We start from the raw sequence: 14666 nt of genomic DNA, 5'->3' as shown, positions 1-14666 counted from the left end.
TTTGGTATGCTTTCCTTTATTGGTCAGAGTATTGAGTACAGGAGTTGGGAGGTCATGTTGCAGCTGTACAGGACATTGGTTAGGCCACTGTTGAAATATTGCGTGCAATTCTGGTCTCCTTTCTATTGGAAAGATGTTGTTAAAATTGAAAGGGTTCAGAAAAGATTTACAAGGATATTGCCAGGGTTGGAGGATCTGAGCTATGGGGAGAGGCTGAACAGGCTGGGGCTGTTTTCCCTGGAACGTCTGAGTCTGAGGGGTGACCTTATAGAGGTTTATAAAACCATGAGGGTCATGGATTGGGTAAATAGACAAGATCTTTTCCCTGGGGTCAGGGAGTCCAGAACTAGAGGGCATAGCTTGAGAGGGAAAAGATATAAAAGAGACCTACGTGGCAACTTTTTCACACAGGTGTTTCGAATGAACTGGCAGAGGAAGTGGTGGAGGCTGGTACAATTGCAACATTTAAAAGGTATTTGGATGGGTATATGAATAGGAAGGGTTTGGAGGGATGTGGGCCGGGTGCTGGCAGGTGGGACTAGATTGGGTTAGGATATCTGGTTAGCATGGATGGGTTGGACCGAAGGGTCTGTTTCCATGCTGTACATCTCTATGACTCTATAAAAGCAAGGATGTACTTCTGAGGCTCTATAAGACTCTGGTCAAACCACATTTAGAATATTGTGAGCAATTTTGGGTCCCATGTCTCAGGAAGGATGTACTGACCCTGGAGCAGGCCCAGAGAAAGTTCACAAGAATCATCCCAGGAATGAAAAGCTTAACATATGAGAAATGTTTAAGGACTCTGGGTCTAGACTCAATGGAGTTTTGAGGGATGAGTGGGGGGAGGATCTCAATGAAATATACAGAATACTGAATGGCCTGGACAGAGTCAATGTTGGGAAGGTGTTTCCAACTGGTAGGAGAGACTAGGACCTGAGGGTAAAAAATGAGGTCTGCAGATGCTGGAGATCACAGCTGAAAATGTGTTGCTGGTCAAAGCACAGCAGGCCAGGCAGCATCTCAGGAATAGAGAATTCGACGTTTCGAGCATAAGCCCTTCATCAGGAATCAGGAATCCTGATGAAGGGCTTATGCTCGAAACGTCGAATTCTCTATTCCTGAGATGCTGCCTGGCCTGCTGTGCTTTGACCAGCAACACATTTTCAGCTAGGACCTGAGGGCACAGCCTTCGAGTAAAGAACGAAGCTGGTCTCCTTATTGAAGGGAACGTATCCCAGCAGTCCAGAGAAGGTTTACCAGGCTGGTCCGGAGGGTGGAGAGATTTCCTCATAAGGAGTCTGCGTTGATTGGACCTGTACTTGTTAGAATATAGAAGAATGGGGTATGTTGATATTGAAACATCTAAGATTCAGGTGACACTGCTGATGGTGGGAACTGTGTGGAAGATGCAGAAATGTTTTAGCACGATTTAGACAAGTTGAGTGAGTGATCAAATGTCAGATGAAGTATAATGTGGATAAATGTGAGGTTATTTACTTGAGCAAAATAGAGGGCATTATTATCTGAATGATGGTAGGTTGGGAGGGGAGAGAGACCTGTGTGTCCTTGTAGACCAGTCACTGAAGGTCAGCCTGTAGGGGTCAGCAGGTGGGGAAGAAGGTAGATGGGATGTTGGTCTTCACAGGGAGAGGATTCGAGTACAGGAGCAGGGCTGTCCTGCTGCAATTACACAGGGGCCTTGGTCAGACCATTCCTGGAGTTTTGTGTAGCTTTGGTCTCTGTATCTGTTCTGACTGTGGTGGGAGTGAAGCGAAGATTTGTCGGACTGGGATGGCAGAACTGACGTGAAGAGAGATTGAATCAGTCAGGACCGTATGTGCAGGGGGAATGCTACAAAGTTCTAATGGGACTGGACTGGGAAGGTCAGAAAGGATGTTCCTGATCATGGAGGAATCTAAAACGAAGGATCATAGTCTGAGGATCTAGGTTGATCCTTTTAGAATTAAGATGAGAAATGTTTCAAATGGAGAGTGTTGAACCTGTGGAATTTTCTTCCACAGAAAGCAGTTGAAATCAAAATCTTGAATATTTTCAAGTAGGAATTAATATAGCTCTTGTGATTAAAGGTATCAAAGGATACAGTGAGAAAGTGAGCCCAGGGACTGAGTTGGATCGTGATCATTTTGAATGACAGAGCAGCCTCAAAGGGCCAAATGGCCAATTCTTTCTTCTGTTTTCAATATAGGGGATTGATCAGGTGAGCAGTTGTTTCCTCTTTCACTAAGAAAGGAAATTAAAGGTTATGGGGGGAAGGTAGGAAAGTGTAGCTAGAGATTGTCAGATCATGATCTTATTGAATGTCATGACTGACTCAATGGGCTGAATGGCCTGTTTCTGCGCCTACTTCTCACTGTCATTACAACAAATGTTGGGATAGTGAGATTTGCAGAGAGACCTTGGCAGTCACATTCAGAGATTGCTCAGGATGGCTGGGCAGGTGAATTAAGTGATATGGTATGCTTACAGGTGAGAGTACAGGGAAATTCATGGACTTGTGACCTGGACTGGAAAGTTTTAGCTTTTTGGAAGATTAAACAAACTGGAGTTGCTTTTCTCTGAATCAAAGAGTAAGAAAATTATAACACAGGAACAGGCCCCTTGGCCCTCCAACCCTGTGCCAATCCAGATCCTCTGAGGTGTTTAAAATTAAAGGGTCTGGATAATGCTGGCTGGGAAGGCAATTCCTATCCAGGAAGACTGGGATTTAAAGTTAATTTTTCCAAGACGACAATGCTGGCAATCTGAATTTTGCTATGAGAGAGGTTGATCGAGGTCTGAGCATTGTATTTCACAAAGTTCTTGGATCAGCTTGTGTAGTTCTGTAACCCATGGAGCTATCGTACTAAGAACTGGGTGGTATCTTGCCAGGCAATGCAGACCCCATGGGCCTTCTGTGTTCTGAATGTTTATAATTCTCTGAGCAAAGTGATTTCTTTTTTTTTCTTGGCTAACCCAGTTTTCTTGGCTAAATGTTTAAATGTACTTTTTTCTCTGGTTCCACAGATTAAAGTCATGTCCATGTCCAGTGCAAAGAAAGTACGGTTTGGTCTGAAAAAGAATATGACAGCAGGTGAGGGGTGGCAGCAGGAGCAGCTGAATTACTGAGCTTTACTCCCCACCAGCTCGACTTGGCACGTGGTACTGACTGAGGTGTCAGTGCAGCTTGTGCCCTGGGTATTGCAGCTGAAACTACCCTTTATTTGAGAGTTAGTCTGGATACAAGTTAGTCTTGTGGAGCCATGTCCTCGGAGTATCAGCCTGGGGATTGGGTATTTAATCCAGGGACATTACTACAATGCCATCTCCTCCCCATTTGTAGCTTTAGGCACTGTGACCCATTGCACTGACTAACACTGTTACAGGGAGATTGGTGGGGGATAAGTCATGTTTGTTTTTCTCTCCCGTTGGTTTTCCATCCACCTACCGCAGACCCAGCCTAGTAGCTACACTTCTTCAGACTCAACAGGGTGGGGTTCACTGATGGTAATGCTGTTATTCTTGCCAATAATCATTGCCTGCCACTTGAGGTGCAAATGTTACTTGCCACTTGTCAGCCGAAGCCGGGATATTGTCCATGTCTTGCTGTATTTGAACGTGGACTGCTTCAGTATCTGAGGAGTTGTGAATGGTGCTGAACATTGTGCAATTATCAGTGAAATTCCCACTTCTGACCTTATGATGGAGGGAAGTCCATTGATGAGGTAGCTGAAGATGGTTGAGCTGAGGTCACTACCCTGGTGAACTCCTGCAAAGATGTCTTGGAGCTGAGTTGCCCGATCTCCAATAACCACAACCATCTTCCTACGTGTCAAGTATGACTCTAACCACTGGAGAGTTTGCCTGCTGATATCCATTGATTCCATTTTTGCCAGGGCTCCTTGATGACACACTTTGTTGAATGCAGCTTTGATGTCAAGGGCTGTCCCTCTCCCCTGCCCCCTGGAATTCAGCTCTTTTGTCCATGTTTGACCCAAGGCTGTAATGAGGTCAGGAGCTGAGTGACCCTGGTGTGTTGCTGAGCGGGTGTTGCTTGTTAGCACTGTTGATGATACCTTCCATCACTGTACTGATGATGGACAGTGGACTGATGGAGCAGGAACTGGCCGGGTTGGATTTGTCCTGTTTTCGTGGATGGGATAGTGCAGGACAATTATTCAAATTGTTAGGTAGACACGAACGTAAGAATTAAGAGCAGGAATAGGTCACCTCACCCTTTGAGCCAGCTCCATCATTCAGTATGATAATAGCTGATCTGATGTAGTTATGCTGTCCCAGCAATCCCTGATCACCTTTTACTCCTTTGCTTACCAAGAATCTGTCAATGTCTAATAAAAATATTGAAAGATTCTGCTCCCACTATGTTCAGGAAGAGTTCTGAAGTATCAGTGGAAAATGTTTTACCTAATTTCCTTCTCAAATGAGTCACTTACAGTTCTACATTCTGCCATAAGAGAAAAAATCCTTTACAGATCCCCCCACACAATGCCCCATGTGACCCGTCCCCCAGTGAGGGTCAGTGTGTGTGAGGGGTGGGGAACTGTCCCCCAGTGAGGGTTATTGTGTGTGGGTACATGTAACTGTTCCCCCAGTTAGGGTCAGTGTGTGTGTGTGTGTGTGGGACTGTTTCCCCCAGTTAGGGTCAGAGTGTGTGTGTGTGTCTGTTTCCCCCAGTTAGGGTCAGTGTGTGTGTGTGTGTCTGTTTCCCCCAGTTAGGGTCAGTGTGTGTGTGTGTGTGTGTGTGTGTGTGTGTGTGTGTGTGGGACTGTTCCCCCAGTGAGGGTCAGGCTAGGGGTTTAGAAATGTAATTGGGACAATATTCAGTTTTTCATTCTGTTTAAAACCTCAAATTCAAAATGTTTAAAGTTAAATGAATCTGTACTAAAATTCATTTCTGTCTTCAGAATTCAAAAGAACAGATAAAAGTATTCTTGTGAGCCCCGCGGGAACCCCTCGGATTGCATTTGACCCTGAGCAGAAGCCCCATCACAGCGTGTTAAAGTCCAACTTGACAGCAGCCTTCTCGCCCAGCTTCACTGGCAGACGGGCATCATTCACCAAAAAGGGACGGCCACCAAAAATGGACAGTCTCTGAGTGTCCCACAGTCATTTTTCTATACGTATCATTTTTATTATAAATAAAATTTGTTGGATGAACTTTGAATTGTGAAGACTTGGATTCTAACGTTTGGGCTTATGTCTCACTTGGGATAATTGAGGTGCTTCAATATCGGAGGGTCAGTGTGCTGAGGGAACGCCGCCCTGTCGGAGGGTCAGTGTGCTGAGGGAACGCCGCCCTGTCGGAGGGTCAGTGTGCTGAGGGAACGCCGCCCTGTCGGAGGGTCAGCGCTGAGGGCACGCCGCCCTGTCGGAGGGTCAGTGTGCTGAGGGAACGCTGCCCTGTCAAAGGGTCAGCGCTGAGGGAACGCAGCCCTGTCGGAGGGTCCGCGCTGAGGGGACGCCACACTGTCGGAGGGTCAGCGCTGAGGGAACGCTGCCCTGTCGGAGGGTCAGCGCTGAGGGAACGCTGCCCTGTCGGAGGGTCAGCGCTGAGGGAACGCTGCCCTGTCGGAGGGTCAGCGCTGAGGGAACGCTGCCCTGTCGGAGGGTCAGTGCGCTGAGGGAACGGCGCCCTGTCGGAGGGTCAGCGCTGAGGGAACACCACACTGTCGGAGGGTCAGTGCTGAGGGCACGCCGCCCTGTCGGAGGGTCAGTGTGCTGAGGGAACGGTGCCCTGTCGGAGGGTCAGTGCTGAGGGCACGCCGCCCTGTCGGAGGGTCAGTGTGCTGAGGGAACGCCGCCCTGTCGGAGGGTCAGCGCTGAGGGAACAGCACACTCTATTTGGAGAGAACAAAGGCATAGCAGCAATAAATCATGGAACACTGGGACTGCCAGGAAGCAGGAGATTGTGTCTGTCCTAGATCCCGTCCAATACAAGATATGAGTGCACAAGAGGTTGTAAAGCAAAGATTTGCAAGCATGTTGTCTGCACTGGAAACGCATTTAAGAAGAAGAGTAGTTTAGGGCTTTTTGAACAGAGAAGCTGAAGGGAAGTGTCTCAAATGTATAAGTAATATGGTTACAACAGCAGGTCAAAGGCTGAGAACAGCAATTAAGTCACTTCAGACTCCCCAATGCCTGTTCACAAGTCAGGAGTGTGATAGAATACTCCCCAGTTGCCTGGATGGGTGCAGTGCCAACAACACTCTAAGCTTAAACAGTGTCCAGAATAAAGCTGGCCACTCGATTGGCATCACATTCACCACCTTCAACTTTGACTACTTCTTGCCACCAATAATTAGCAGTGTGTACCACCTGAAAGATACATGGCAAAAATTCACCAAAACCCCTCAGACAGCACCTTGCAAATTCATAACCACTTCCATCTAGAAGGACAAGGGCAGTAGATTGATGGGAACACCTCACGCTGCAAGTTCCCCTCAAAGCCACTCACCATCCTGTCTTGGAAATATATCGCTGTTCCTTCAGTGTTGCTGGGTTAACATTCTGGAATTCCCTCCCTAAGGGTATTGTGGGTCAACTCTCACTATGTGGACTACAGTGAATCAAGAAAGCAGCTCAATAGGGATGGGCAATGAAATGCTAGCACAGCCAGCCCCCTACCTCACCCCCCTCCACTACCCAATCCCACAAACAACGAAAAGATATAAAAGCTCCCACTACTTCACTGGTGCCCTGACTAGAATTCCTGTCACTAATAATACTGCAATTACATGGAGTGTGTTTGAGTAAGCTGCCCTTTTCGTTGCTGTCACATGTTGTATCCCGTTAAGATAACCCAGTGTAAAATATGTTGATCCGTTCCAACAGTTCAGATGCTAAATTTGTTAAAAGGTTTCTTCTCTTTAAAGAAGAAAGCACTTTTGCAACTGAAGGAGGCAGAATCTAGGACCGTGCTGGCGATGACCCACCTGGGTCCCTGGCCCTGTAATGCTAACCACACACCTGCCAAATCTACTGCTGCTTAATATGTACACAAAATACAATTCGATTTTTTAGGTGCGGGCATTGCTGGTTAGGCCAGCATTTTTTGGCGATTGCTGTTGCCTAGGAGATATTTGAGCCACCTTCAACTGCTACTTTTAAAGGTACAATGCTATGTGACAATTTGATGTAGTGCAGCAGCTCACTCGTCCATTTCAGGGGGCAGTTAAGAGTCAACCACATGGCTGTGGGTCTGGAGTCACATGTAGGCCAGGCCAGGTAAGGATGGCAGTTTCCTTCCCTAAAGTTCATTAGTGAACCTATGGGTTTTATGACAATACAGTAGTTGCATAATCTTAAGCTAGTTTATTAATTATTTGAATAGAATATCTCCAGCTGCCAATGTGGACTGGACTCATGTCCAGAGCATTAGTCCACGCCCCAGTATTACTGATGTGGAAGCTGTGCTGCTCTGTCAGTGTCACACAAATTTATATATTGTTTAACCTTCATCTGTCAGACAAAATCTGTCTGGGAACTTTGACAGGTGAAAGGAGGAGGACTCTGCTCTTGCCCACTTGCCTTTAAGGGTGTGTAACACCTAAAGCCTTTGGCAGGTCGCCTATCAGAAACACACAAGGCAGCTACTGCTGCTGGGCCTTTCTCCTTGTATCTCACTCAGTTTGAATTTTCTCCTTGGAATTCATACACACTGATTTACTGATTACCCGTTGTGTTTAGCAAATCCCTTTAGTATGATGGCTTACTGCTGTTCAAGCTGAAATAATCCTGATGTAAATTACTTGCACTTTGTCTTTCGGCCTGGTGCAACTTTATTTTTCTTCCAAATAATCCCTCTATTTGCCACATCTGTTTTCCTCATGTTAGGTCAATAGGGGATAGAAGTTTAAGATAAAAGGGGAAAGTTTAAATGAGATATGAGAGGCAGGTTTGTTTGTTTTTTTATACAGAATACCTGACCAGTGCTGCCAGAAGAGATGGTAGGAATGGATACAATCGCAGCAATGAAGAGGCAGCTTGACAGACCCATGGATTGGAGGAGAAAGTGAGGCCTGCAGATGCTGGAGATCAGAGCTGAAAATGTGTTGCTGGAAAAGCGCAGCAGGTCAGGCAGCATCCAAGGAGCAGGAGAATCGACGTTTCGGGCATAAGCTCTTCTTCAGGAATCCTGAAGAAGGGCTTATGCCTGAAACATCGAATCTCCTGTTCCTTGGATGCTGCCTGACCTGCTGCACTTTTTCAGGCCCATGGATTGGCAGAGAATAGAGGGATATGGAGTGTGTAGAAACAACGTTTTTAGTTTAGAAAGGCATTTTGTGTTAGGAACAGGCCCTTTGACCCACCAAGCCTGTCCCGTGCTTTGTCCTAATACTGTGGGTTCTTTTAGATCCTCCCTCCAATATTTATTAGAACATAGAACAGTACAGCACAGAACAGGCCCTTCAGCCCACGATGTTGTGCTGACCACTGATCCTCATGTATGCACCCTCACATTTCTGTGACCATATGCATGTCCAGGAGTATCTTAAATGTCCCCAATGACCTTGCTTCCACAACTGCTGCTGGCAACGCATTCCATGCTCTCACAACTCTGTGTAAAGAACCTGCCTCTGACATCCCCTCTATACTTTCCTCCAACCGGCTTAAAACTATGACCCCTCGTGTTCGTCATTTCTGCCCTGGGAAATAGATAGTCTCTGGTTATCGACTCTATGCCTCTCATTATCTTTTATACCTCAATTAGGTCCCCTCTTCTCCAATGAAAAAAGTCCGAGCTCAGTCAACCTCTCTTCATAAGATAAGCCCTCCAGTCCAGGCAGCATCCTGGTAAACCTTCTCTGAACCCTCTCCAAAGCATCCACATCTTTCCTATAATAGGACGACCAGAACTGGACACAGTATTCCGAGTGCGGTCTAACTAAAGTTTTATAGAGCTGCAACAAGATCTCACGACTCAAACTCAATATCCCTGTTAATGAAAGCCAAAACACCATATGCTTTCTTAAAATGGCCACCCGAGTGGACAGGGTTGTTAAGGGATCTATGTACCTGCATCATTGTAGACCTATTTTACACTGAGCTGTGGCCCAGTTCCAGTTCTACACAGAACTGCCTGAAATCTAACTTTTAAACTGGAGTGCTGGAAATTGAGATATTGGGAATTTTCAGGGGAATTCTGAACAGTGCAAACATTTCAAAAATGAAAGGATTTCTTGTTTTCTTCAATTGAATGCCAAAGCAGTTGCGTCAATTAGAAAGGCTTGTTTTTGGAGTACAGGGTCATCCTACACCATTATCTAATTGTCACTGATTCAGGCAAGTAAAGGACATGGTGCTTCTGATGCTATGTGCAAAACAAGTGACTACCCAATCCCTGAACTGATTAAACTGCATCACGACACCAGTAAGAATGTAAACTTGTTCTCATGCTTAATCAGAGTTTGTGTAACATCAAGGGCAGAGCTATTTTTGTCTTGTTTCTAAAAGCACTGATTTTTATTTTCTGAAGTCATGGTTAGATTGCCTCTGTTCCTACCTGTTCCAACTTCAGCTGTACAGACCAACAAACAAGCAGCAAGGCCCCTTAATATTCGATGAAGAGGTGGTTTTCTGGAAGCAGGAAGAGATTGCTGTGGTCACTGAGCTGGGAATGGAGATGATTCTGTATCCTGTTGGTTTAGTTCAGCCTGGTCTCAATGGTAACTGGAGCTATTTATTTATGAAAGCAAAATGTTGACCAGTTAGTTCACCAATACAATTTTGGTACTGAGCTGGAGAGAGAGATATGGTAATGAGTGAAATGAATGAGTGTACTAGAGATGAGGATTTATAGGATGAAGAAAAGGTAATTGTTTTATTGCCTATTCAGTAAATAAAGGAACTGGGCAGAAGGCTGGATATTGATGATATAAACCTGAGATCAAAGAGGTGACCTAGTGGTGGTAATATTGTGCTTTACCCAAACTGTCTGGACACCATGGAGAAACAGCTACACAGTCACATTCAGTGACAGATACAGCCAAGAATCAATTGTACAGCATAGGCACTGGCTCTTCGGCCCTAACACATATTATGGCTTTTTAAACGGTCCATATCCCTCTACTCTCTGCCTACTCATAAGATGCCTCTTAAACGTCGCATTGATTACCCCCATCTCCTCTGGCAGCACATTCTAGGCATTTACCATCCTCTGTGTAATACCATATTTCTCACATCTCCTTCAAACTTACGCCCCCCAGGACACAAGCATGACTTTTGTTCCAAACACCGTTTCAGTGCTGCGTCCTTATGTGAGCTAACCCTATCACGTATATCTGATTGAATTATTCAGCGGAGAAAGTACTTAACTCCTATCCTGGAAACCAACTGCTTATCAAATGAAATATTTATCTTATACAATATATCACTGAATCATATTTTGTTTAAGGTTAGATTCTGAGTTCAATCAAAGAAGATTTCAGGTGAACACTTCACATGGGACACTAGAACAGACACCAGTTTATTCCTTTTTGCTCATGCGGGTACTGGTCATACCAATCTGCAACTCAATGAGAACTGGTACCAGAGCCAGCAGATAGCTATGGGTTAGCATTGGATGCTGGCAGATTGCTATGGGTTACTATTGGTACATAGAGGGCTGTGGGTTAGCACGGGCGCACGCAGAGGGCTGTGGGTTAGCACGGGCGCACGCAGAGGGCTGTGGGTTAGCACGGGCGCACGCAGAGGGCTGTGGGTTAGCACGGGCGCACGCAGAGGGCTGTGGGTTAGCACGGGCGCACGCAGAGGGCTGTGGGTTAGCACGGGCGCACGCAGAGGGCTGTGGGTTAGCACGGGCGCACGCAGAGGGCTGTGGGTTAGCACGGGCGCACGCAGAGGTCTATGAGCCAGTGTTGGTGCTGACAGAGAGCTCTGAGCCTATTTCCCCGACAGCAGAAAGGTATGAGCCGGTATCCACTCCAGCGTCCTCTGTGAAGTGTTCACTTGAGATTTCCTTCAACTGACTCAGCTCAGAATGTAACTTTAACCTAAATACTATTCAGTGAAGTATGAAGAAACCGTGTTTAATCTGTGATTGGTTGCAGCGAAGGGCAGGTGCTGACCATTTCTCCTGGTCAGCAATTCAGTCAGACATGGCTCAGAAAGCAGCGGTGTGGATAAGAGAGTAACAGTGCTGAGAAAGGGAGTCGTGAAGAACTAAAGAATGAATAACATTTGGAACAAATGCCAATTGTTTATTTTGAACCCGGGAAGGAAACATTTCTTTTGGGAAACTCTCAATGACTGAGTGATGACCAGCCTGAAACCCTCAGCACATTCACCCATGTCATGTTCTCAACCGCAGAGAATGATGGAAAGTACAGGCTGTTTGGGTGTTAATTACAATTACAACACCATCTTTAAATTGCATTGGCCAGTCTTTGTTCAGATTCTCTGAATGGTCAATGCCTTTTATAAATGGACAACAATTTCCTTCTTATTTAGATTCCACGTCTCTCTATCTGCAAAGGGTTATTTGTTCTTCATTCATGATTCAGGTTTTCAATGAGTTCTTACCAAAACAAACAGCAGACCTCCAACTCCACAGGCTTTTTCCATCAATGTTTAGGAACTGGACAGTGACTCAGTACAGGCTCCTCTGACACAGCTCCATGAAAATTTACAGTCACCACATGAGTCACCCAGAGCCCAGCTACAACAAACGATTTGTGCAAATTCCAACATAAATATAATTTAAGGAAAGTATTTCTCCAAAATATTACCACCCACATCATTCTGTGGTTTCTCTGCTCCTCATTCAAAGTTTCGATGAAAATTTACATCAGGTTTTGTTAAACTCATTCAGAATGGACTGTTCTTCAGGAAGCACTGACCAACCTGGGGATGAAGTGTGTGCTGGGGTGGTGAAGCTGAGCTTTGCTGCCATTTTTAGGTCCCCCTCTTTTGGTTAAAGCCACATAAAGCCGGGGATGTGTGTGAGACGAGTACGTAGTGTAATGATTCTCCTCCATCTGCTCCTTGAAGAGACAGTCTTCAGTGAAGTTCACCTAAATACAACCAGAAGATAATCAGCATGAGGTCAAATTGGACATTCACCTCAACAAAACATCCACATTTGGCCAATTCTCCCAGGATTAAGCAAGGAGACAGCCTGAGATCTGTCGGGTAACTCTGCGGCCAGGTCAGTCGAACAGGGAAACGGGAAAGAGTGATTCAAAATGAAGAAACTAATAACCAGATGATGACATGTACCACCACCTTCAGGAACTGTGTCCCAGAGAGAGTCAGCTCCTTCAGGAACTGTATCCCAGTGAGAATCAGCACCTTCAGGAACTGTATCCCAGAGAGAATCAGCACCTTCAGAAACTGTATCCCAGAGACAGTCAGCCACTTCAGGAACTGTATCTTGGGGACAGCTGGCCTGTTGGAGACTGAAGCAGTTACACTGAATGTGAGTGTGGTGCCTACTGGCCAGACCATATGGACAGGGGAGATTTGTCAATATCTGCAGCAGCTCACCTGTGCACTCAGGATAAGATGTGGACTCAGTGATGTTACAATGTGACACAAATGGTTCTTTGGCACAGTGGTAGAATTATAGAATCTCTCAGTGCATGTCCAAGTCATCACGCAGACAGAGGGAAAATCTGCAAACTCCACACAGACAGTCTCATGAGGCTGGAATTGAACCAGGGTCCCTGGTGTGTGAAGCAGCAGTGCTAACCACTGAGCCACTGTGCCACCCCACTGATGAGGAAACATCTACCTTATGAAACTTACCGACCCATATAGGATTCCTTGACTGGTTATTGCAAGAAATAGCCGAGTGACCACAGCTCGAATGACAACAATCCCAATCTTCACTGAAAATAACTCCATAATACCTGGTGAAGCAGAGAGAGCACTGAGAGGGATGGAATATCAGATTATACAGTGACAGGGAGCTGGACTAACATCAGGAGAGATACAGTCAGTAACACAGGGCGCTGACGGTGTTAGAGTGACAGTGTGAGGTGTTGTTCTTTTGTCCTCCCTTCCAAAATGAACAACTTCACATTTCCCCACATTATACTCCATTTGCCAACTTCTTGCCCACTAACACGGCCGATCGATATTTCTTTGTAAACTGTTTGTATCCCTCTCACAACCAGCCTTTCCACCTATTTTTTGTTGTCTGTAAATTTGTCTACAGTACATTCACTTTCTCTCTCGCCAAGATATTAATATACATTGTAAACAGTCGTAGTCCCAGCACTGATCCGTGTGGAACCCCATCGGTCATGGGTCGCCAAACTGAAAACAATCTTTTATCCCCACTCACAGTTTCCTGCCAACGAGCCAATTCTTTACCAACACCAATAAACCACCTGCAACACCATGGGCTCTTACCTCACGGCTTACCCTTTTGTGAGGTACAATGTGGAATGCCTTCTGGGACACCAAGAACAACACATCTACTCTGGTTCAGATGTCTTTATAAGGATGAGGAGATACGTACTCCTGAGGGACTATTGCCAGAAAAGGTGCTGGTAACAGGAATTCACGGTGAGACAAAATGTGCTCAATTATGTAAATTGAGGTTAGAAAGTCCAGAGAAGAGTGGAGAATTTGTGATAGGAGCACTGGACAAACTCAGCTGTGAATACAATTTGTTATCCACAACCACCTGATGAAGGAGCAGCGCTGAAAGCTAGTGCTTCCAAATAAACCTGTTGGGTTATAACCTGGTGTTGTGTGATTCTTAACTTGGTATAACCCCAGTCTAACACCAGCATCTCCAAATTATAAAATCATGAGTGCATGGATAGGTTAAATAGACAGGGTCTTTTTTCCCTAGGGTAGGGGAGTCCAAAACTGGAGGGCATAGGTTTAGGGTGAGAGGGGAAAGTTATAAAAAGGACCTAAGGGGAAACTTTTTCACACACAGGATGGTGCGTGTATGGAATGAGCTGCCAGAGGAAGTGGTAGAGGCTGGTACAATTACAACATTCAAAAGGCATCGAGATAAAAAGGAAGGGCTTGGAGGGATATGGGCCAAGTGCTGGCAAATGGGACGAGAATAATTTAGGATACCTGGTCAGCATGGACGAGTTGGACCGAAGGGTCTGTTTCCGTGCTGTATGTCTCTATGATTCTATGATCCATATGCCATGGACATTTCTTTTCAATTAAAAGTAATAGAATCCTATTTTGTTAGATAGTGGTGAAAAATGGACTATCAATGTTCAACTTTCATTATTTGACTTTAATACCTAAGACTTCAGAAGAAGTTGCTTCACAAGGAGTACTGCTCAGTGAAAATGTCTGCTGTGGACACCTGAGAAGTCTATACAGTTCTCCACTTTGCATTATGGGACAACAGTAAAATCACCATCATCCCAGAGGACAGGCTCTCACTTTACAGACAGCCAGAGAGAGAGAGAGAGAGAGAGACGCACAGAGATGGCAGGTGGGGATTTACCCTGAGGGAGACCATGCCTCAGGTAGGGGTGAGGTTGAGAAGACGGGACCTTTATGGTAACTTCAGTGATGTGGGAATTGAACCCATTCTGTTAATATCATTCTGCATCACTAACCAGCTGTCCAGCCAATTAAGCTAACCAGCTCACACACATGTGAAACCAGTTACTTTGAAATTAGCACTAAAACGAGAAGCAAAACACAAGAAATTTGCATCACTG

At 45.5% G+C, this 14666-nt stretch overlaps 2 protein-coding genes across 2 annotated transcripts in view; one reads left to right on the top strand and one right to left on the bottom strand.

Moving 5' to 3' along the window:
• LOC132821216 (ribosomal RNA processing protein 1 homolog A-like) overlaps positions 1-5185 on the top strand; it is a 43756-nt gene extending 38571 nt beyond the window's left edge. Inside the window, exons 15-16 of the mRNA XM_060833885.1 lie at positions 3028-3094; positions 4926-5185. Coding sequence (XP_060689868.1) covers positions 3028-3094; positions 4926-5116 — 258 coding nt within the window. The 3' untranslated portion in view covers positions 5117-5185. The remainder of the gene's footprint in view (positions 1-3027; positions 3095-4925) is intronic.
• A 6030-nt stretch (positions 5186-11215) lies between these two features.
• Positions 11216-14666, bottom strand: part of fgf9 (fibroblast growth factor 9) — a 35996-nt gene continuing 32545 nt past the window's right edge. Inside the window, exons 4-5 of the mRNA XM_060833900.1 lie at positions 12766-12869; positions 11216-12032 (exon numbers count right to left, since the gene is read on the bottom strand). Coding sequence (XP_060689883.1) covers positions 11844-12032; positions 12766-12869 — 293 coding nt within the window. The 3' untranslated portion in view covers positions 11216-11843. The remainder of the gene's footprint in view (positions 12033-12765; positions 12870-14666) is intronic.

This window comes from Hemiscyllium ocellatum, chromosome 12 (genome assembly GCF_020745735.1).
Source record: "Hemiscyllium ocellatum isolate sHemOce1 chromosome 12, sHemOce1.pat.X.cur, whole genome shotgun sequence".
Classification (NCBI taxonomy): domain Eukaryota; kingdom Metazoa; phylum Chordata; class Chondrichthyes; order Orectolobiformes; family Hemiscylliidae; genus Hemiscyllium; species Hemiscyllium ocellatum.
This window is presented reverse-complemented; position numbering and strand designations above follow the sequence as displayed.